The sequence below is a fragment of the Pecten maximus genome, chromosome 12 (assembly GCF_902652985.1).
Source record: "Pecten maximus chromosome 12, xPecMax1.1, whole genome shotgun sequence".
Classification (NCBI taxonomy): Eukaryota; Metazoa; Mollusca; class Bivalvia; order Pectinida; family Pectinidae; genus Pecten; species Pecten maximus.
Window position 1 is genome coordinate 1,047,833 of NC_047026.1, and position 26,057 is coordinate 1,073,889.

At 37.0% G+C, this 26,057-nt stretch overlaps 1 protein-coding gene across 1 annotated transcript in view; it reads left to right on the top strand.

Moving 5' to 3' along the window:
* LOC117339225 (uncharacterized protein C20orf194 homolog) overlaps window positions 1-26,057 on the top strand; it is a 153,070-nt gene that overhangs the window by 87,972 nt on the left and 39,041 nt on the right. The window contains exons 12-14 of the mRNA XM_033900699.1: window positions 495-577; window positions 1,027-1,032; window positions 14,922-14,966. Coding sequence (XP_033756590.1) covers window positions 495-577; window positions 1,027-1,032; window positions 14,922-14,966 — 134 coding nt within the window. The remainder of the gene's footprint in view (window positions 1-494; window positions 578-1,026; window positions 1,033-14,921; window positions 14,967-26,057) is intronic.

Genomic DNA, 26,057 nt, shown 5'->3' on the forward strand with positions numbered 1-26,057 from the left:
ATTAACTTAGATGGAACCCCAGTTCTTTAGCTCAAATGAAGCCATGAAGTCTTCTAAACAGTAGCTTAAATTACAGTTGTGATGATCAATAGCATCAAATCCGTAATAAGAAGGATGATAATGAAAAATTCCCTGCGCATGCATGCTAGGGCTTGAACAGACAATATTTCTACCAAAATAGGCTAAAACAAAACTTCGCTTACCTAACCTGGTAAGCTAGGAGACTTTTACTCTTGGCTTTCACATTTTGAAAAAAACAAGTATTTTACCAATATTTTTTGAAGCCAGACTAGAGCTGACTTAATTCTGCAACCTTTACAGGAACATAGCAATATCACTCTAATCTTAGTAACCCAGATATTTATATATACAGCAGTCATGGGTTAAACATTAACTAATATAACAGTTCCATGGCTGTTGTGATGAAATATTTTCCCAGTGCTTAATGACAAATGAACTCAATATAAACACGCTGATCATTTTGAATGTTTCAGGCCCGAGCTATGGCTGTCGACAAATTGTTGGATCATTGTAAAAAGATCGGTAGTCCCATTATACAGAAATACCTACAGCGCAGGTAAGGACGAGAATAACATTGTGAGGTGTACACAGATGTAGAACTTGCTTTTTGAGAGATTTTAACAGATTGAAAGTTTTCTGGTGTTTTGTGATATGCTTTTAGTCATTTTAATTTCATTCATTTTGCTTTACATTATATCCAGCATGAACAAGCTAAGTTTGACTTCTCCTTTATACCTTCATACTGAACACCTTAAGTTCTTGTAATAACTTACAACTGATTACTCTACTTACGGATCACTGTAAAGATTATCATTTCATGAGGTTCTTTTATTCACTATTTTCAAGGATAAAATATATTTATATTAGAAAAAAAAAAAAAAAAAATCATACTTCTGGTAAAACTGCAAAAAATTGTACCATAAAAATACATTATTGACATTATTAAATTGTATTAGTTTTCATTTGATTCTGTCAAATATTTTGATTAACTTTCTTTGGTTTCAGCAATGTGTAAGTAAGACTAGAAAAACATTCCCTGTTTGTAGGTACAGCCACCTATAGACCCCTCATACCTCACTCCATACTGCAAATTAACTGATTGGTGTTTGAATTAAATTTGCTTTTAAAAACATAATTATTCAGGGAATAAGAAAGAGAAATAATTATATTTTGTAAGATTTTTTTTTTTTTTATTTAGACTTAATTAAACATTTCCAGTTAATTTGTATAATCGATAGTTAGCTCTAGTATTACTTATTCAGTTCAGCTTATAGCTGGGAGTTTGACTTGCAGCTGTAAGGAAGGAACTCTTATGTTTAAATGTACAATAACAATGTAGGTACGATGGAAATAATCAATTTACTGATTGGTGTTTGAATTAAATTTGCTTTTAAAAACATATAATTATTCAGGGAATAAGAAAGAGAAATAATTATATTTTGTAAGATTTTTTTTTTTTTTTATTTAGACTTAATTAAACATTTCCAGTTAATTTGTATAATCGATAGTTAGCTCTAGTATTACTTATTCAGTTCAGCTTATAGCTGGGAGTTTGACTTGCAGCTGTAAGGAAGGAACTCTTATGTTTAAATGTACAATAACAATGTAGGTACGATGGAAATAATCAATTTACAGTTCACTAACAGAATTGTTGGATTAGCTTTTAATGAAGTTCTATTGTTTCAATTTAATTATGTTACTTAAGTTTTTATGTTGTTTTCTTTTACAAAATGTTGGTTGCATTTTTAGGTCATTTGAGCTTTTGACCTATTCTGATCACTTTCTGTCTGTTGTTGTCTACCATCGTCTGCCGTCCATCAATTTTTCTTTCAAACGAAAGCCCAGGGTACTAATATTGGGCCTATAGTATGCTGGGATAAAGGGCTACCAAGTTCGTTCAAATGGATGAACTTGACCTTCATTCAAGGTCACAGGGGGTCAAATATGCTAAAATCTTTATACGACTTCTTCTTATTAACTAAAAGGTTCAGAAACCCAATATTAGGTTTGTAGCATACTGGGATGAAGGGCTACCAAGTTTGTTCATATGGATGACCATGACCTTCATTCAAGGTCACAGGGGTCAAATATGCTAAAATATTTAAATAATTTCTTCAACCAATAGGCTCAGAGACCCAATATTAGGTCTGTAGCATGCTGAGATGAAGGGATACCAAGTTTGTTCAAATGGATAACCATGACCTTCATTCAAGGTCACAGGGGTCAAATATGCTAAAATCTTTAAATAAATTCTTCTTGATAACAAAAAGGTCCAGAGACCCAATATTAAGCCTGTAGCATGCTGGAATGAAGGGCTAACAAGTTCGTTCAAATGGCCGACCTTGACCTTCATTCAAGGTCACATGGGGCCAAATATGCTAAAATATATTAAAATTCAGGTGACTGTTAAGGCCCAGGGGCCTCTTGTTTTGTTGGTTTCATGTACATTGTTTGCTAAAAGTGTGGTCAGCTAGTTAAAACTTTCATATATACATTGTATATTGTTTAACAAGGGGGCGCTTGGGATGGGGGTGTTGTTAACTACAATTGTTGCCTGATAGTTAAACCTTCCAAATCAAAATTTGAAGACAAGTACTAGCTGTAGTAGGAGATATTAAGTGTAGAAATCTGAAGACATGTACAAACTGTAGTAGGAGATAAGACACGTACAAACTGTAGTAGGAGATAAGACATGTACTAACTGTAGTAGGAGATAAGACACATACAAACTGTAGTAGGAGATAAGACACATACTAACTGTAGTAGGAGATAAGACACATACAAACTGTAGTAGGAGATAAGACACATACTAACTGTAGTAGGAGATAAGACATGTACTAACTGTAGTAGGAGATAAGACACATACTAACTGTAGTAGGAGATATAAAGTGTAGAAATCTGAAGACACATACTAACTGTAGTCGGAGATAAGACACATACTTACTGTAGTAGGAGATAAGACATGTACTAACTGTAGTAGGAGATAAGACACGTACTAACTGTAGTAGGAGATAAGACACATACTAACTGTAGTAGGAGATAAGACACATACAAACTGTAGTAGGAGATAAGACACATACTAACTGTAGTAGGAGATAAGACATGTACTAACTGTAGTAGGAGATAAGACACATACAAACTGTAGTAGGAGATAAGACACATACTAACTGTAGTAGGAGATAAGACACGTACTAACTGTAGTAGGAGATAAGACACATACTAACTGTAGTAGGAGATAAGACATGTACTAACTGTAGTAGGAGATAAGACACATACTAACTGTAGTAGGAGATAAGACATATATACTAACTGTAGTAGGAGATAAGACATATACTAACTGTAGTAGGAGATAAAACATGTACTAACTGTAGTCGGAGATAAGACATGTACTAACTGTAGTAGGAGATAAGACGCATGCTTACTGTAGTAGGAGATGTTTAGTAATATTGATGGTTTCGTTGTCATTGAGGAATTGTCTCCATTCAAATCTATAATTGTGTGCTGTTGGTCCCTTGGTATTTGCTTTTGTTGGTTTTTGGTACGTTCAGCATTAAATGGTAGACGATATGGCACATAACGACTCCTCTCTGCCTCCAAATATAAAAGACAGGGGCGAAATTGATATAGATAGCTTTGTAGTGTGCAGTACCATACAATTTCTCTACACACTGCTCTTGTGGTTTTTGGCTGTGAAAATTTATTGAGTTTTGATTGAAACTGATTCGGTGATATAACACAATTTAATTTCTTTAGAGGAACACAGAAGTCACATGAAAACATAGGTTTCTTTTTCAGACAGGGAAACGTTTTATAAATTTTGGATTGGTTGAGCAGTTTCGCAGGTTTAAATGTACATGCTGTAGACTATAGGTCTATAGCTGGGGTATAGTGGTATTGTGTACTGAAACAGAGACAGGGATTTGATTATTGGGTTGAAATTGTAGGTATGTACAGACATTTTGATCCAGGACAGCAGCATTTTACTGTAGACTAGAACTGTGAGCAAGGCTTCTGACAGAGTTCTTGAGCTTGAGTGTCACAGACATTTTCAGGAGCAATGATATGTTACAGCCATTTAACCCATGTCCTGTCTGTAGTAGATACAGGAGTCCTGACTGATCCTCCCCATACATGTCCTGTCTGTAGTAGATACAGGAGTCCTGACTGATCCTCCCCATACATGTCCTGTCTGTAGTAGATACAGGAGTCCTGACTGTAGTAGATACAGGAGTCCTGACTGATCCTCCCCATACATGTCCTGTCTGTAGTAGATACAGGAGCCCTGACTGTAGTAGATACAGGAGTCCTGATCCTCCCCATACATGTCCTGTCTGTAGTAGATACAGGAGTCCTGTCTGTAGTAGATACAGGAGTCCTGACTGATCCTCCCCATACATGTCCTGTCTGTAGTAGATACAGGAGCTAGTCCTGTCTGTAGTAGATACAGGAGTCCTGACTGATCCTCCCCATACATGTCCTGTCTGTAGTAGATACAGGAGTCCTGTCTGAAGTAGATACAGGAGTCCTGACTGATCCTCCCCATACATGTCCTGTCTGTAGTAGATACAGGAGTCCTGACTGATCCTCCCCATACATGTCCTGACTGTAGTAGATACAGGAGTCCTGACTGATCCTCCCCATACATGTCCTGTCTGTAGTAGATACAGGAGTCCTGACTGAAGTAGATACAGGAGTCCTGACTGATCCTCCCCATACATGTCCTGTCTGTAGTAGATACAGGAGTCCTGACTGATCCTCCCCATACATGTCCTGTCTGTAGTAGATACAGGAGTCCTGTCTGTAGTAGATACAGGAGTCCTGACTGATCCTCCCCATACATATGTCCTGTCTGTAGTAGATACAGGAGTCCTGACTGATCCTCCCCATACATGTCCTGACTGTAGTAGATACAGGAGTCCTGACTGATCCTCCCCATACATGTCCTGTCTGTAGTAGATACAGGGGTCCTGATCCTCCCCATACATGTCCTGTCTGTAGTAGATACAGGAGTCCTGTCTGTAGTAGATACAGGAGTCCTGACTGATCCTCCCCATACATGTCCTGACTGTAGTAGATACAGGAGTCCTGACTGATCCTCCCCATACATGTCCTGTCTGTAGTAGATACAGGGGTCCTGATCCTCCCCATACATGTCCTGTCTGTAGTAGATACAGGAGTCCTGTCTGTAGTAGATACAGGAGTCCTGACTGTAGTAGATACAGGAGTCCTGTCTGTAGTAGATACAGGAGTCCTGACTGATCCTCCCCATACATGTCCTGTCTGTAGTAGATACAGGAGTCCTGACTGATCCTCCCCATACATGTCCTGTCTGTAGTAGATACAGGAGTCCTGACTGATCCTCCCCATACATGTCCTGACTGTAGTAGATACAGGAGTCCTGACTGATCCTCCCCATACATGTCCTGTCTGTAGTAGATACAGGGGTCCTGATCCTCCCCATACATGTCCTGTCTGTAGTAGATACAGGAGTCCTGTCTGTAGTAGATACAGGAGTCCTGATCCTCCCCATACATGTCCTGTCTGTAGTAGATACAGGAGTCCTGACTGATCCTCCCCATACATGTCCTGACTGTAGTAGATACAGGAGTCCTGTCTGTAGTAGATACAGGGGTCCTGATCCTCCCCATACATGTCCTGTCTGTAGTAGATACAGGAGTCCTGACTGTAGTAGATACAGGGGTCCTGACTGATCCTCACCATGCACATAGGTTTACCTAATTGATTGATTAGGACACTTTTAAAATAGGACATCACTCACTGTGGTCCCACCTATAATGCTTGAGTTTTGACATATTTAAGTCAGCCATGTCGTCGGTAACAGAATGACCCTCCTGTAACAATATATAGATCCAATGATAATTGATGCCAAATATGGTAATCTGTTTCATGATGTTGATGGTGTTTTTAGTATGATATTATTTATGGTATTATATTTCAATTTCTACTCAAGTTGGACTCAATGAAACTACCAAACTTAATCTGTTTCATTTGCTCATGAATTTGACCAGATTAACATTGATCAGTGCGTATGAATACCTAGACAAAATCCTTCCGCGGAACGATTTCACTTTTTCTACATTGTTGTTATAAACATGGAATAATTATTAAAATTATCAAATTTATAATGTATTCTTGTACTTTATGAAAGACCAGATATGCTAAATACTTCTATTTTGACAAAATAATGCTTTTTTAATCCTAAAATGGCGGACTATTTAACTCGACCGACTAGACATGCACAATCCGGAACTCCTCGGACTTTTCCGCATTTGGACTTGCACAAGCTTCGAGACATTAATGTCTAGCGACTTTTTTATTCGAAAAAAAAAACCAAATGAAATATAAGGATTGAATCTTGATTTGGTCGATTTCATGGGGTCATGAATTGAGTTGCTCTTGAGACAAATTCAACATGAACTGCTTTGCAGTTCATTAAATTTGTCTCAAGAGCAACTCAATTCATGACCCCATGAAATCGACCAAATCAAGATTCAATCCTTAAATATATCGTGCAGCATAGCTAGGTGTTAAACGTTAATGATCTCTAGTCATGGCCAATTATATATATGATGGTATATCTAACTGGATAACCAAGCACTGTTTTCAGTTTCTGGTATTCTGAGGTAATATCAGAATCCATATATCATAAAAAGCCATAAGTATTGAATAAATTTTGTTTTTAAACACTAAACTGTCACGTGTTTCACAGAATTTGTTTTTTAAACACTAAACTGTTGCGTGTTCATGTCATCACTTCATAACTCGTCAGTGGGTTTTCATGCAAAAGATCATTTTAATTTTGGAAACTTAATTGCTTTTTGAACACTCATCCCTGTTTGACTGGTGTTGAAGTTATTGATTCCATCACTTCCATTAGTGGTAAATGTTTGCCTCTTGTACAATTCAAAAGCCCCCTGGCTTAGCGCACCAACACAGTATTCACCCTTCTTCCCTCCTCCCATCTCAGCTCGAGTTAAAACTCTAGTCATGATGCTGATCCTGTATATCTGGTATGTTTAGTTGCTCTTTTTATGATGTGTTTTTCAATGATGAACTTTAAAAGGAAATTCTATTTGAGGGTTCAAGCTTAGGATATGTTGATGAACTCGGATATGTTGATGAACTAGGATATGTTGATGAACTAGGATATGTTGATGAACTCGGATATGTTGATGAACTTAGGATATGTTGATGAACTAGGATATGTTGATGAACTCTGATATGTTGATGAACTCGGATATGTTGATGAACTAGGATATGTTGATGAACTTAGGATATGTTGATGAACTCGGATATGTTGATGAACTAGGATATGTTGATGAACTTAGGATATGTTGATGAACTCGGATATGTTGATGAACTAGGATATGTTGATGAACTAGGATATGTTGATGAACCAATTTTGGATAATCAATAGACACTCGATCTTCCTAATACCAGCTAGAGTGAGGTGTGAACTTTATGTTGAGAATGAAAAGTGAACTGTCAAAAACTTCTGTCTGCTTCTGTCAGATCTTTACCTCGATCTAACTGCCGGTTCAATACCAATTCTGACTCGATCTTATGTTTAAAACGTAACTCTGCCACAAATAAGTCGTAAATTTTGTAATCTAAGCTTAAATATCAGTTTTAATGTAGTTTTAATGTTGTTAGAAAGATAATGTTTTCCATCAGGCAATATGTAATTACCCAAAAAGCAATTTACATATACATGTAATCATGTTTTAGAGATAAAATTTGTATCATTGTATATGTATTAGTGTAAAGAACTAGTACATTAACAGTCGGTTTTGTTTTAATATCCTTGTGGTGCTATTAAAGATAGAATCTCAAGGCCATCTTCATGTGAGGAATATTTATACCCCGCAACGAAGTTAGGGGGGTATACTGGAATCAGGTTGTCTGTCCGTCCGTCTATATAGACACATTTTGTCCGGACAACTCCTCCTAAACCGAAGGGCCGATTCCAATGAAACTTCACACAAATATAGAGGGCCATGTGTAGATGTGCATGCCACTTTCTTTTTCTCAAAATTATGGTTGCTATGGCAACTGGTCACTATATTACTGGGTTATCTTAGTTAGCCTCTAATTAACAGTTCCAATTCACCATTGACCCGTGCAGATTGTGGGGGTATTAGTCAGCCATCCTGGCGACAGTTCTAGTTATATATATATCTAGTTGACAGACCTTATATATATACACAGACCTGTTTAGCTAGCTGGCTAGATATATGTAACCTATGTTAGCTAGCTAAATAGACATTTAATGGTGTATAGCTAGCTAATATCTGTAGTCTAGCTAGCTAAATAGACATTTAATGGTGTATAGCTAGCTAATATCTGTAGCCCAGCTAGCTAAACAGACATTTAACAGTGTAAAGCTAGCTAATATCTGTAGCCTAGCTAGCTAAATAGACATTTAACAGTATATAGCTAGCTAATATCTCTAACCTAGCTAGCTAAACAGACATTTAACGGTGTATAGTTAGCTAATATTTGTAGCCTATAGCTAGCAAAAAAGACACTCAGCAAGGTTAGCTATAGTTAATATATAACCAGTTTGCTAGCTTTAGACAGTTGTTATTAACATAGATATTGTATAAAAGTCCAGCCACTTGCCAAGTACATAAATAGGTTATCAACATGTTTTATGACAAACATTATAAAGCTCCATTCATATTTACATATATATGAAATCATTGTTTTCCTGATGGTATTGTGGTTTAGCATGAAACTTGATTGACAATCTGATATATTTTGTACACGGCCATGGTATAATGGCAGTATATGCTTTGAGGTCTGCCAATGTCTGGTTGTGATATGGGACTTGTTCTTGCATATAATAGTTATTTCACATGTATAGTCAATATAGAAATGGCAACCATACAGGACATAGACTGTATTTGTGATGTTGAACATACATCAGTAATCTCGCTGTCACTGATACCAATCTCCAAAGGTCGCACATTTTTTTTTTTTTTGGAATTCAGATTCTTTCAGAAGCAGTAGACCTCCACAGCAGTGAATTCATTTAATGTTGTCATATAAATTTTTACATGATTGTAATGTGTAGATTGATAGTAATATAAGCCGTTATATATAATTTGGAAACATTTTGCAACACACAAGTATCGTTTGGGTAGGTGAAATAATGGAAGTCATGGGGGTTTGTTAAGATGACATTGTCCGCCGTAAATCTTATCGGTTTTCAACTCAGCGAAATGTATAACTGGGGATTTCCCTGGACTACTGGGCCAATAATTGCTAGCATGGTTTTGTCCGGTGAACCAGAAATGTCCTCTATTTGTACCCCCATTAGCACATCATGTATGTCAGCCACGATGGACGAGCAGTTAGGCCGTTACGTGCCAGTCTTCTAGGATATTGTTATTTCCCACATTTATTTATGTGTTAGATGTTTTATTACTAATCAAGAGGTTTGTCAGTTTGTGTAAACGTGGGTTCAGCAGATATCTCGTAAATTTTACTTTGTAAGTGGTCGCGTGATTGGGATTTCCTGTATTCTCCTATGGAATAACACCACGGTACACCATCCATTCCGCAGTGATGCATATTTCGGACAGAGCAAAATAAAAATCTATCACAGAATGGCGACAACGTGATATATTTTGTTTATCATCTTATCAATTTCCTTCATTCCTCATCAAACACCAGCCAAAGAAACTGTTGGGTGTTGGGGTTATGGTTATACAAGAGGAAAAAACATGCTTGTTTGTCTATCTTTTGTAGTATAGATCTTCTGAATTTGGGCTCATAATGCTTCCTCATACATTTTACATGCAACATGACAATTTAAAATAGGTAAAAATAAAAAAACAATTTTCTGTTACATTTTCACCCATTACACAATGTTACATTTTCACCCCATAACACAATGTTACATTTTCACCCCAATACCTTATGTTACATTTTCACCCCATAACACAATGTTACATTTTCACCCCATAACACAATGTTACATTTTCACCCCAATACCTTATGTTACATTTTCACCCCAATACCTTATGTTACATTTTCACCCCAATACCTTATGTTACATTTTCACCCCATAACACAATGTTACATTTTCACCCCATAACACAATGTTACATTTTCACCCCATAACACAATGTTACATTTTCACCCCATAACACAATGTTACATTTTCACCCCAATACCTTATGTTACATTTTCACCCCAATACCTTATGTTACATTTTCACCCCAATACCTTATGTTACATTTCACCCCACAACAGAATGTTACATTTTCACCCCAATACCTTATGTTACATTTTCACCTCATAACACAATGTTACATTTTCACCCCATAACACAATGTTACATTTTCACCCCAATACCTTATGTTACATTTTCATCTCATAACACATTGTTACATTTTCACCCCATTACACAATGTTACATTTTCACCCCAATACCTTATGTTACATTTTCTCCCCATAACACAATGTTACATTTTCACCCCAATACCTTATGTTACATTTTCACCCCAATACCTTATGTTACATTTTCACCCAAATACCTTATGTTACATTTTCACACCAATACCTAATTTTACATTTTCACCCCAATACCTTATGTTACATTTTCACCCCAATACCTTATGTTACATTTTCACCCCAATACCTTATGTTACATTTTCAACCCAATACCTTATGTTACATTTTCACCCCAATACCTTATGTTACATTTTCACCCCAATACCTTATGTTACATTTTCACCCCAATGCCTTATGTTACATTTTCACCTCATAACACAATGTTACATTTTCACCCCAATACCTTATGTTACATTTTCACCCCACAACACAATGTTACATTTTCACCCCATAACACAATGTTACATTTTCACCCCAATACCTTATGTTACATTTTCACCCCAATGCCTTATGTTACATTTTCACCTCAATACCTAATTTTACATTTTCACCCCAATACCTTATGTTACATTTTCACCTCATAACACAATGTTACATTTTCACCCCAATACCTTATGTTACATTTTCACCCCATAACACAATGTTACATTTTCACCCCAATACCTTATGTTACATTTTCACCTCATAAGACATTGTTACATTTTCACCCCATTACACAATGTTACATTTTCACCCCAATACCTTATGTTACATTTTCTCCCCATAACACAATGTTACCCTTTCACCCCAATACCTAATTTTACATTTTCACCCCAATACCTTATGTTACATTTTCACCCCAATACCTTATGTTACATTTTCACCCCATAACACAATGTTACATTTTCACCCCATAACACAATGTTACATTTTCACCCCAATACCTTATGTTACATTTTCACCCAAATACCTTATGTTACATTTTCACCCCAATACCTTATGTTACATTTTCACCCCAATGCCTTATGTTACATTTTCACCTCATAACACAATGTTACATTTTCACCCCAATACCTTATGTTACATTTTCACCCCACAACACAATGTTACATTTTCACCCCATAACACAATGTTACATTTTCACCCCAATACCTTATGTTACATTTTCACCCCAATGCCTTATGTTACATTTTCACCTCAATACCTAATTTTACATTTTCACCCCAATACCTTATGTTACATTTTCACCTCATAAAACAATGTTACATTTTCACCCCAATACCTTATGTTACATTTTCACCCCATAACACAATGTTACATTTTCACCCCAATACCTTATGTTACATTTTCACCTCATAAGACATTGTTACATTTTCACCCCATTACACAATGTTACATTTTCACCCCAATACCTTATGTTACATTTTCTCCCCATAACACAATGTTACCCTTTCACCCCAATACCTAATTTTACATTTTCACCCCAATACCTTATGTTACATTTTCACCCCAATACCTTATGTTACATTTTCACCCCATAACACAATGTTACATTTTCACCCCATAACACAATGTTACATTTTCACCCCAATACCTTATGTTACATTTTCACCCCAATACCTTATGTTACATTTTCACCCCAATACCTTATGTTACATTTTCACCCCATAACACAATGTTACATTTTCACCCCATAACACAATGTTACATTTTCACCCCATAACACAATGTTACATTTTCACCCCAATACCTTATGTTACATTTTCACCCCAATACCTTATGTTACATTTTCACCCCATAACACAATGTTACATTTTCACCCCAATACCTTATGTTACATTTTCACCCCAATACCTTATGTTACATTTCACCCCACAACAGAATGTTACATTTTCACCCCAATACCTTATGTTACATTTTCACCTCATAACACAATGTTACATTTTCACCCCATAACACAATGTTACATTTTCACCCCAATACCTTATGTTACATTTTCACCTCATAACACATTGTTACATTTTCACCCCATTACACAATGTTACATTTTCACCCCAATACCTTATGTTACATTTTCACCCCAATACCTTATGTTACATTTTCACCCCAATACCTTATGTTACATTTTCACCCCAATACCTTATGTTACATTTTCACCTCAATACCTAATTTTACATTTTCACCCCAATACCTTATGTTACATTTTCACCCCAATACCTTATGTTACATTTTCACCTCAATACCTAATTTTACATTTTCAACCCAATACCTTATGTTACATTTTCACCCCAATACCTTATGTTACATTTTCACCCCAATACCTTATGTTACATTTTCACCCCAATACCTTATGTTACATTTTCACCCCAATACCTTATGTTACATTTTCACCTCATAACACAATGTTACATTTTCACCCCAATACCTTATGTTACATTTTCACCCCACAACACAATGTTACATTTTCACCCCATAACACAATGTTACATTTTCACCCCAATACCTTATGTTACATTTTCACCCCAATGCCTTATGTTACATTTTCACCTCAATACCTAATTTTACATTTTCACCCCAATACCTTATGTTACATTTTCACCTCATAACACAATGTTACATTTTCACCCCAATACCTTATGTTACATTTTCACCCCATAACACAATGTTACATTTTCACCCCAATACCTTATGTTACATTTTCACCTCATAAGACATTGTTACATTTTCACCCCATTACACAATGTTACATTTTCACCCCAATACCTTATGTTACATTTTCTCCCCATAACACAATGTTACCCTTTCACCCCAATACCTAATTTTACATTTTCACCCCAATACCTTATGTTACATTTTCACCCCAATACCTTATGTTACATTTTCACCCCATAACACAATGTTACATTTTCACCCCATAACACAATGTTACATTTTCACCCCAATACCTTATGTTACATTTTCACCCCAATACCTTATGTTACATTTTCACCCCAATACCTTATGTTACATTTTCACCCCATAACACAATGTTACATTTTCACCCCATAACACAATGTTACATTTTCACCCCATAACACAATGTTACATTTTCACCCCAATACCTTATGTTACATTTTCACCCCAATACCTTATGTTACATTTTCACCCCATAACACAATGTTACATTTTCACCCCAATACCTTATGTTACATTTTCACCCCAATACCTTATGTTACATTTCACCCCACAACAGAATGTTACATTTTCACCCCAATACCTTATGTTACATTTTCACCTCATAACACAATGTTACATTTTCACCCCATAACACAATGTTACATTTTCACCCCAATACCTTATGTTACATTTTCACCTCATAACACATTGTTACATTTTCACCCCATTACACAATGTTACATTTTCACCCCAATACCTAATTTTACATTTTCACCCCAATACCTTATGTTACATTTTCACCCCAATACCTTATGTTACATTTTCACCCCAATACCTAATTTTACATTTTCACCCCAATACCTTATGTTACATTTTCACCCCAATACCTTATGTTACATTTTCACCTCAATACCTTATGTTACATTTTCACCCCAATACCTTATGTTACATTTTCACCCCACAACACAATGTTACATTTTCACCCCATCACACAATGTTATATTTTCACCCCAATACCTTATGTTACATTTTCACCCCATAACACAATGTTACATTTTCACCCCAATACCTTATGTTACATTTTCACCCCAATACCTTATGTTACATTTTCACCCAATAACACAATGTTACATTTTCACCCCATAACACAATGTTACATTTTCACCCCAATACCTTATGTTACATTTTCACCCCAAAACACAATGTTACATTTTCACCCCAATACCTTATGTTACATTTTCACCCAATAACACAATGTTACATTTTCACCCCATAACACAATGTTACATTTTCACCCCATTACGGAAAATTTATACCATGTTTATTGTATTCTGGTATCTCTTCTTTTGATATTTTATCTTTGTAACTAATAAAAATGAAACTATAAATGTACAAATTTTTTGCGGTGGTCTTATTTTTGCGCAACAATCATTGTACTGAATTATGATTGTGATGATTATTATACTATTTCTATATCAATTGATAGGGGTACACTAATTCTTCATCAAGCTATTCCATTTAGATTTGTAAACCGGCTAAAATTTGGGTGCCGTTTACTGTAGCTATATTAATATATACACTATATATTGTAAAAAAAAAGATGATTGTGTGTCACAAATTATTTCTATGACTTGTTTTGTGATAGGGAGATATTACAGGAAGGGTACAGATACTGTATGTAAAGGGGTCGGGATACTTTCCATGAGAATTAAGATAATTTCAGCTCAGAATGAGGTTCTACCGAGTAGTTAAGCCACAGATGACTAATAACAAATCTCAAGCATTTTTGTCAGTTTGTCTTCTGTTGTAATCGGTCTGATATTTCTTGTTTATTAATGTTTCAGGTCCAATATTGTATTCACAATGGAGGCTGCTGGTAGTGAGGGATGGTAAGTTGATTTTAAAAGCTAGTCTCTACATAACTCTGTCTTAAATGTTTTATTGTCAATATATTGATAAAAGTAAAATTGCTGATGTCTTCAGCAACAAATATTTCTCATATTAGTGTGAGGAAAGTGATAAGGTGATACATTGAGTGATCAATGACCAAGTGTTTCCAAGATGGCCGCCATGGCCAACAGTGCCACTATACTTGGTACTGAGTTTGTACAAGTACAGTCTTTAGAGTCAGATGACCTTTTCCAGTATTACCGTTGTTTTAGTGATGTGTTTATAAAGGATGATGTTTAGGGTCAAATTCTCTGCTGTTTATGTGTTTCTTTTTTGTAGTTTTCATTTTATTGTATTACTTATTTTAATTAAATCATTGAATTCATTTTATCAATTAAATATGATAATTGATATGAAATCCAAACTGGTGTATTATCTCATAATAAAATCCTGCACAGCTAGCTGTATGTAAACATAAAACTGAGAATTGATTTTGGTAATCTGGTGTTGCCAAATATACCAAACAAGGGCATTGGGAGTCCATGAAGCCTTACGATGTGAAATACCAAAGATCGACAAGTTGTGAGCTTAATACATTATTGATGTGTGGCACTTGTTCCTCAGACCAACACTCATTAGAAACCTGGTTGGAGGAAGTATTCAGGATAAAAGAATTAAGTTTGATTTGAAGTAACATGATTGAGGAAAGCTTGACACATAAAAACACGATTAGATGAGTTTGATACATATAGTAGCATAGCTGGAAGAGTTTTTAAAGGTCTTGCACAACTGAGTCAGCCAATCAGCTGCTGTTTCACTGGAACCAAGTCCCTGAAGAAAATGGTTTCTTAGGTTTGATTCTATTAGAGTAAATATATGAAATGGGTACTTTCTATCTACTAGAATAGAGGGTAGGGTCTTGTGATTTGAAAATAAAAATAAACACTTCAACTAAAAATAGAATGACATATAATTACAGGTGTAAAAAGGCAAGAATTCCCCAGGTCGGCCCCCGACGGGTTCCCTCGTTCACTGGGTATATCAGGGTTACTGTTTCCTCGTTCACTGGATATATATCAGGGTTACTGTTTCCTCGTTCACTGGGTATATCAGGGTTACTGTTTCCTCGTTCATTGGGTATATCAGGGTTACTGTTTCCTCGTTCACTGGGTATATCAGGGTTACTGTTTCCTCGTTCACTGGGTATATCAGGGTTACTGTTTCCTCGTTCACTGGGTATATCAGGGTTACTGTTTCCTCGTTCACTGGGTATATCAGGGTTACTGTTTCCTCATTCACTAGGTATATCAGGGTTACTGTTTCCTTGTTCACTGGATATATCAGGGTTACTGTTTCCTCGTTCACTGGGTATGTCAGGGTTACTGTTTCCTCGTTCACTGGGTATATCAGGGTTACTGTTTCCTCGTTCACTGGGTATGTCACGGTTACTGTTTCCTCGTTCACTGGGTATATCAGGGTTACTGTTTCCTCGTTCACTAGGTATATCAGGGTTACTGTTTCCTCGTTCACTGGGTATGTCAGGGTTACTGTTTCCTCGTTCACTGGGTATATCAGGGTTACTGTTTCCTCGTTCATTGGGTATGTCAGGGTTCCTGTTTTCTTGTTCACTGGGTATATCAAGGTTACTGTTTCCTTGTTCACTGGGTATATCAGGGTTACTGTTTCCTCGTTCACTGGGTATATCAGGGTTGCTGTTTTCTCGTTCACTGGATATATCAGGGTTACTGTTTCCTCGTTCACTGGGTATATCAGGGTTGCTGTTTCCTCGTTCACTGGATATATCAGGGTTACTGTTTCCTCGTTCACTGGGTATGTCAGGGTTGCTGTTTCCTTGTTCACTGGGTATGTCAGGGTTACTGTTTCCTCGTTCACTGGGTATGTCAGATTACTGTTTCCTCGTTCACTGGATATATCAGGGTTACTGTTTCCTCGTTCACTGGGTATATCAGGGTTACTGTTTCCTCGTTCACTGGGTATATCAGGGTTACTGTTTCCTCATTCACTGGGTATGTCAGGGTTACTGTTTCCTCGTTCACTGGGTATATCAGGGTTACTGTTTCCTCGTTCACTGGGTATATCAGGGTTACTGTTTCCTCATTCACTGGATATATATCAGGGTTACTGTTTCCTTGTTCACTGGGTATATCAGGGTAACTGTTTCCTCGTTCACTGGGTATATCAAGGTAACTGTTTCCTCGTTCACTGGGTAAATCAGGGTTGCTGTTTCCTTGTTCACTGGATATATCAGGGTTACTGTTTCCTCGTTCACTGGGTATATCAGGTTTACTGTTTCCTCGTTCACTGGGTATATCAGGGTTACTGTTTCCTCGTTCACTGGGTATATCAGGGTTACTGTTTCCTCGTTCACTGGGTATATCAGGGTTACTGTTTCCTCGTTCACTGGGTATATCAGGGTTACTGTTCCCTCGTTCACTGGGTATATCAGGGTTACTGTTTCCTCGTTCACTGGGTATATCAGGGTTACTGTTCCCTCGTTCACTAGGTATATCAGGGTTACTGTTTCCTCGTTCACTGGATATATATCAGGGTTACTGTTTCCTCGTTCACTGGATATATCAGGGTTACTGTTTCCTCGTTCACTGGGTATGTCAGGGTTACTGTTTCCTCATTCACTGGGTATATCAGGGTTACTGCTTCCTCGTTCACTGGGTATATCAGGGTTACTGTTTCCTCATTCACTAGGTATATCAGGGTTACTGTTTCCTTGTTCACTGGATATATCAGGGTTACTGTTTCCTCGTTCACTGGGTATGTCAGGGTTACTGTTTCCTCGTTCACTGGGTATATCAGGGTTACTGTTTCCTCGTTCATTGGGTATGTCACGGTTACTGTTTCCTCGTTCACTGGGTATATCAGGGTTACTGTTTCCTCGTTCACTAGGTATATCAGGGATACTGTTTCCTCGTTCACTGGGTATGTCAGGGTTACTGTTTCCTCGTTCACTGGGTATATCAGGGTTACTGTTTCCTCGTTCATTGGGTATGTCAGGGTTCCTGTTTTCTTGTTCACTGGGTATATCAAGGTTACTGTTTCCTTGTTCACTGGGTATATCAGGGTTACTGTTTCCTCGTTCACTGGGTATATCAGGGTTGCTGTTTTCTCGTTCACTGGATATATCAGGGTTACTGTTTCCTCGTTCACTGGGTATATCAGGGTTGCTGTTTCCTCGTTCACTGGATATATCAGGGTTACTGTTTCCTCGTTCACTGGGTATGTCAGGGTTACTGTTTCCTCGTTCACTGGGTATATCAGGGTTACTGTTCCCTCGTTCACTGGGTATATCACGGTTACTGTTTCCTCGTTCACTGGGTATATCAGGGTTACTGTTCCCTCGTTCACTAGGTATATCAGGGTTACTGTTTCCTCGTTCACTGGATATATATCAGGGTTACTGTTTCCTCGTTCACTGGATATATATCAGGGTTACTGTTTCCTCGTTCACTGGGTATGTCAGGGTTACTGTTTCCTCATTCACTGGGTATATCAGGGTTACTGTTTCCTCGTTCACTGGGTATATCAGGGTTACTGTTTCCTCGTTCACTGGGTATATCACGGTTACTGTTTCCTCGTTCACTGGGTATATCAGGGTTACTGTTTCCTCGTTCACTGGATATATATCAGGGTTACTGTTTCCTCGTTCACTGGGTATGTCAGGGTTACTGTTTCCTCATTCACTGGGCCATATCAGGGTTACTGTTTCCTCGTTCACTAGGTATATCAGGGTTACTGTTTCCTCATTCACTGGGCCATATCAGGGTTACTGTTTCCTCGTTCACTAGGTATATCAGGGTTACTGTTTCCTCATTCACTGGATATATCAGGGTTACTGTTTCCTCGTTCACTGGGTATATCAGGGTTACTGTTTCCTCATTCACTGGGTATATCAGGGTTACTGTTTCCTCGTTCACTGGGTATATCGGGGTTACTGTTTCCTCGTTCACTGGGTATATCAGGGTTACTGTTTCCTCGTTCACTGGGTATATCAGGGTTACTGTTTCCTCGTTCACTGGGTATATCAGGGTTACTGTTTCCTCGTTCACTGGATATATCAGGGTTACTGTTTCCTCGTTCACTGGGTATATCAGGGTTACTGTTTCCTCGTTCACTGGGTATATCAGGGTTACTGTTTCCTCATTCACTGGATATATATCAGGGTTACTGTTTCCTCGTTCACTGGGTATATCAGGGTTACACTGTTTTTTGAGTACTGGTGTACTCTTATATGCCATTGAACCTTTAGAATAATATCATCTCTCAGGTAGTGAAAACTTTAAACTTTGATTTTATATGAATTTCACATCATTTGAACTTCAGATGAGTGAATTAGGGGACGGAGTCACTAGTAATAACATAAAGTAAAGTAGTTAGTTGTGTGGGACCTGTAACAAAGAGATACAGGGTTCCAAATGTTTACACATTGATTATTGATAACATGGTGCTTACTGTGTTTATCTGACAGTACAAGCACTCGAGCAGTTCAGTAGAATAATGCTAACAATTGCTGATTATTGTCTTCCAATATACCCACCAATTGACTAGAGTCAATATACCCACCATTTGACTCAATAGTCAATATACCCAACATTTGACTCAAGAGTCAATATGCCCACCATTTGACTAAAGAGTCAATATGCCCACCATTTGACTAAAGAGTCAATATGCCCACCATTTGACTCAAGAGTCAATATGCCCACCATTTGACTCGAGAGTCAAAATACCCAACATTTGACTCGAGAGTCAAAATACCCAACATTTGACTCGAGAGTCAAAATGCCCAACATTTGACTCGAGAGTCAAAATGCCCAACATTTGACTCGAGAGTCAAAATGCCCAACATTTGACTCGAGAGTCAATATGCCCACCATTTGACTCGAGAGTCAAAATACCCACCATTTGACTCGGGAGTCAAAATACCCACCATTTGACTCGGGAGTCAAAATACCCACCATTTGACTCAAGAGTCAATATACCCACCATTTGACTCAAGAGTCAAAATACCCACCATTTGACTCAAGAGTCAAAATACCGACCATTTGACTCGAGTGTCAAAATACCCAACATTTGACTCGAGAGTCAAAATACCCAACATTTGACTCGAGAATCAATATGCCCACCATTTGACTCGAGAGTCAAAATGCCCACCATTTGACTCAAGAGTCAAAATACCCAGCATTTGACTCAAGAGTCAATATACCCACCATTTGACTCGAGAGTCAAAATACCCACCATTTGACTCGAGTCAAAATACCCAACATTTGACTCGAGAGTCAAAATACCCAACATTTGACTCGAGAATCAATATGCCCACCATTTGACTAAAGAGTCAATATGCCCACCATTTGACTCAAGAGTCAATATGCCCACCATTTGACTCAAGAGTCAATATGCCCACCATTTGACTCAAGAGTCAAAATACCCAACATTTGACTCAAGAGTCAATATACCCACCATTTGACTCAAGAGTCAATATACCCACCATTTGACTCAAGAGTCAATATACCCACCATTTGACTCAAGAGTCAATATACCCAACATTTGACTCAAGAGTCAAAATACCCACCATTTGGCTCAAGAGTCAATATACCCACCATTTGACTCAAGAGTCAGAATACCCACCATTTGACTCAAGAGTCAATATACAAAACATTTGACTCAAGAGTCAATATGCCCACCATTTGACTCAAGAGTCAATATGCCCAACATTTGACTCAAGAGTCAATATGCCCACCATTTGACTCAAGAGTCAATATACCCAACATTTGACTCAAGAGTCAATATACCCAACATCTGACTCAGGAGTCAATATACCCAACATTTGACTCGGGAGTCAATATATCAACATTTGACTCAAAAGTCAATATACCCCCATTTGACTCAGTAGTCAATATACCCACCATTTGACTCAAGAGTCAATATACCCACCATTTGACTCAGTAGTCAATATACCCACCATTTGACTCAAGAGTCAATATACCCACCATTTGGCTCAGTAGTCAATATACCCACCATTTGACTCAAGAGTCAATATACCCAACATTTGACTCAAGAGTCAATATACCCACCATTTGGCTAAAGAGTCAAAGTTTATATAAATGGTAACTGATTCCAATATATAACTATTTTATTTTAAGACTTGAATTGAAATTGAGGTAAAAGGGTTGTATATGTTTTAGTAATATATATGCAGGTAGCCATGCAAAATCAATTTGTCAACCATCTTTGCAGTAATGCTCATGCTTTGAAAACTAACAGAAACATGTTGAAACTCTATCGTATAAAAACTCCACATAATAGTGCAGGGCTTTCTACGCTGGGACAATTTGAATTAAAGGTTAATGGTACTTGTATGTTAGTAACCTGATCAGGAATTTACCAAAGCCACATACACATATATATATCATCTCTGTCCAGCTCTTAACAGGATTTGCTGATACCGTATATGGCTGATCCTACAATACCACTACCCACACACAAACCATGTGGAGTACAAGTTGATAGAATATTTATGGTGGCTCTCTGGTAAAGACAGGCGTTTCCATGCATTTTCATTTTAAACTGGCATGGCTGTTATTGGAAATTATGTCCGAAAAACATCTGGAAATCTTAAATAGCACTGCATCAATATATATATATATAAGTTTTTATTTGGTTTTAATAAAAGTTATACAATGTATATAAAATCCTTTTATCTTGTTGTCATCAACACAAGAAGTTGTTTCATTCCGTCAGTAAATCAGATATTGTTGTCATCATTATAGGACCCCGGGGGGCTGGGTAGATTACAAAATCTCAAGGATACCTCGGAGACTAATTGTAAACCATTATATGCAGACATCCGAATGTCAATCAGCATATACCAGACAGAATATTATTGGGAACTTCCTGATAGTTCATTTTTTACCTGTCATAAAACTGATGTGTGAGATAAAAAAACACCCATCTATTCAAGTGATCTCCCTTCATACTGCCTGTATTGTCTTAATTTGACAAGTTCTTTCTTGTTTATGGTTAACGATAAGGAAATCACATGAAGCTTGTAGAAGGCGTAATAGTGTCTATCCAATGGGAGAATTTCCAATGCCAGAAGATATCCATATTTCTATGTGTCTGTTAACACTGGTGGTGCAGATATTTTTATCTACAAAAATATATTTCTATGAATGACTTTGGTAGGTAGACAGGACAGCAGAAATATTGTATTTATCCACAAATAAGCCCCTGTCCACAAAAAAGTCACCTTCTACATTTTTGGAGAATTTATTAAGCATCAGTTTTAAAATCGTACAGAACTTATGAGAAGTTTAAAATGCATGGTTTCCAAATAAGCCCTCCCCAAATTTTTATAAAAAAAACTTGTTCACTAGAGTAAGGGGTTTATTTGTAAGATAAATATGGTACTAAACTTTTACACTAGAGGGGGGTTTATTTGTAGATAAATATGGTACTAAACTTTTAGACTAGAGAAGGGGATTTATTTGTAAATAAACATGGTACTTAACTTTTCTAATAAAGGAGGGGTTTATTTGTAGATAAATATGGTACTAAACTTTTACACTAGAGGAGGGGATTTATTTGTAAATAAACATGGTACTTAACTTTTCTAATAAAGAAGGGGGTTTGTTTGTAGATAAATATGGTACTAAATTTTACACTAGAGGAGGGGATTTATTTGTAAATAAACATGGTACTTAACTTTTCTAATAAAGGAGGGGGTTTATTGTAGATAAATATGGTACTAAACTTTTACACTAGAGGAGGGGGTTTATTTGTAAATAAATATGGTACTAAACTTTTACACTAGAGGGGGGGGGGGGGGGGGGGGGGGGGGGGGGGTTATTTGTAGATAAATATGGTACTAAACTTTTACACTAGAGGAGGGGGTTTATTTGTAAATAAATATGGTACTACCTTTTGCAATAAAGGAGGGGGTTTATTTGAGGATAAATATGGTACTGAACTTTTACACTAGAGGGGGGGTTTATTTGTAGATAAATATGGTACTAAACTAAAAGGAAGTGGTTTATTTGAGGATAAATATGGTACTAAACTTTATCCTACCTCTAACACTGTATTGACCACACCATAGGTCCATAATTGTTAATGATGTATCTGAATGCCAATGCATACAACCAAACTTTCAACTATCATAACTCCTACTTATCCTCCCAATATACCATATTGTCCCTGCAAAAAGCCCAGGTATAGCCGATGTATTATCTTTGACTGTTGAGGTAGGGGATACTTGCTGGGCAGTAAAATGGCATTTATTGCAACATTAATTAAACTGCAATATAGATATGGATGTGCTAATTAATTACCAGGCATAGGCTTATTGCAGGGTCAATGCAGGGTCAATGCTTTTAAGCTTATCTAGCTGTTGTTATTAAATCTCATATATCTGACCTAATTACCAGTTTCCTGAGTGGTTTAATTATATATACAGTGTAATCGGCGATTTTCTGCCGATGTTAAAGCTGGGTATGTGAGCTAGAATACATTAATCCCCAATGCATTTTAGCAATATTTTTCCCATTATGAACTTTGTAATTAACAATTGTGATTTAGTGTTCACACCTGTTCAATCAGTGTTACTGTCAAGCTTAAATGTGAAGAATGGCAAATATTACGCGAAAAGGAGAGAAAAAAAGACAAGAAGGGACAAATTTGGCGTGTGACATCCTGTTAAACTGGTAAATTGATGGATTTGCATGTGACGCTGTTTCCTAGAGAAATTACGTCCCGATACAAGAGTTGTACGGAGTATTTTCCGTGATACATGCATTAACAAAAGACAAATAGACCATGAGAGCTACAGTAAAGAAACTTCAGTATACAACTTAACCTGCTCTGATTAAATGTGACATTGCCATGTCTCACTCACAAATGAACATAAATTGGCCTCTCTGTTGACTGTAACTCAGGCTTATATTTGATGTCTACGGGGATTGAGGTCAAGGAAAGGTCACAGCTATTTATAGATATAGAAACTTGTGAAAAATCAGCAAAAAAATTTACTGACACTGTGTGAAATATGAAAATAGTCTTCGGTTGTCTTTTTTTCCAATTGTAATAAAATCACTTAAAGAATAGTTTTTTTTCATCAGCTGTTATCATGCTGTACACGAAATAGTAACATTAATTAATTGAGGATTTCCAATATGACAAATGCATGTTGGAAATTTTATAAAAACATAGTAGTGAAGGCCAGTTTATCAACACATCGTTTTTACTCTGCTGTCTAAAAATAATATTTAACATAACAGAACTACAATCTAAGATTAAGGCCGCGACAGTTTCAATGAAAGTAGAAAATTAACAATTTACTAAATCAAAAGTTTCCTTTCCAGTAAAGGCAAACATCAATAATCAGTAGTGGTCAATGCTTCTAGATTTTCTAGATACAATTGTCAATTGATCATTGATATTTTCAGATGGAATTAAATGTCTAGGTTAAATTAAAAAATTAAAAAGTTACACTGAGAAATTAACATTTGAATAACAAAGCCCTGCATATTTACAGTGACTAAGCCATGATTAGGAAGACCAGGGGGGCATAGACCATTTTGTACATTCAATTTTGAAATTCCCAGTATAGTCAAAACTTTACGCCAAAGGCCATTGACATCCGAAACTGACGAGCCAAACCCAACATCAAACAGCCTGTCGGTTCCATCTGCATTTAGACTGGCGCTGATTAGAAATTGATTCGTCTTAGAACAGTTAGAATTATCAGAGTGGTATGAATGAAATATCTCCGAAATAAGATTCATAGATGGAATCGCTGTAATTATACAGTATTCATTCATATGTCTGCATTGTGTACATTTCAACGCCAGTATAGTGGACGCCATCTTTGATCATATCAAGCATCTAAATGACATAGACTCCGTGGAAGGGGAGCTGAAGGGCGCAATTTGGCTATATCGTTTAAAACAACTTCCCTTCTAAAACTGTGCACAGGATATCATTCATATTTGACTGGAAGCATTCCTAAGTAGTGGGGATTCAAGATTCAAGTACAAATTGTTGGGCTGACCTCCAGGGGGCTGAGGGGCTGGGCCAAAAGGGAGCAATTTGGCTATATTGACTTCTCCAGAATTATGCACTGGATATCACTAATGTTTTATTCAAAATATCCCTAGGTGGTGGGGATTCAAAATTGTGAATTGGATAGGCTGACCCCTAGGGGTCTGAAAGATGGGACCCAGGCCAATACAGGAAATATATAGCAAAATTTAAAATCCTTTTTATGTAGGAATTAAAGGATTTGGTCCATATCTGGTCTGAAGAATGATTTGGTGAAGGGGAACCCATCTGATATACCAATGAAGCTGGACCCCCAGGATTCTGAAGTGCTGGGCTTAATATGGGAAATATTTCAAATTCTTTAAAATCCTTCTGTTTCAGTGACAGGATTTTGTCCAAATTAGGTCTTTGAACCATCCTTGAGTTAAGGGAAATCAATTATTATAGATGGAAAGTCTGAGGCCCCCAAGGGATAGGACCCAATAGGGGAAATTAAGCTAATCATTTTAGATGTTTCTTTTGTAGAAAAGATGTCTGTCTGTCCAACTGTCTGTTTGTCCATCTAAAAATTTTGTTCCCAGCTGTTAACTTTAGTATTGACCAACTGATTTACATGAAATTTGGTCAGGATGTTTTTACAAAATACATACTGAGGTCAAAAATCAAGGTCAAAGGTCAAGGTCATTAGATCAGATTTTGTATCTTTTCGCTGATGAATATTTTGTTGGTGGGAAATAACAGTCAACTGACCAAACATCAAGGTCACTGAGTCAAAGGTTAAGGTCATTTGAGTTCAATAACTTTTGCTATAATGACTGAAATATCCAGGTGAGTGATACAGGCTGAAATATCCAGGTGAGTGATACAGGCTCTGTGGGCCTCTTGTTTATCAGTGGATCCTTGATGCCCAGACATCAACCTTCATATACCTATGAAACACATGTTGTGAGTGGTTTACGATCCAGTCGAGCACAATTATCATCTGTACTGATTGTCATAACTTATCTTTGTGGTTTCTGTTC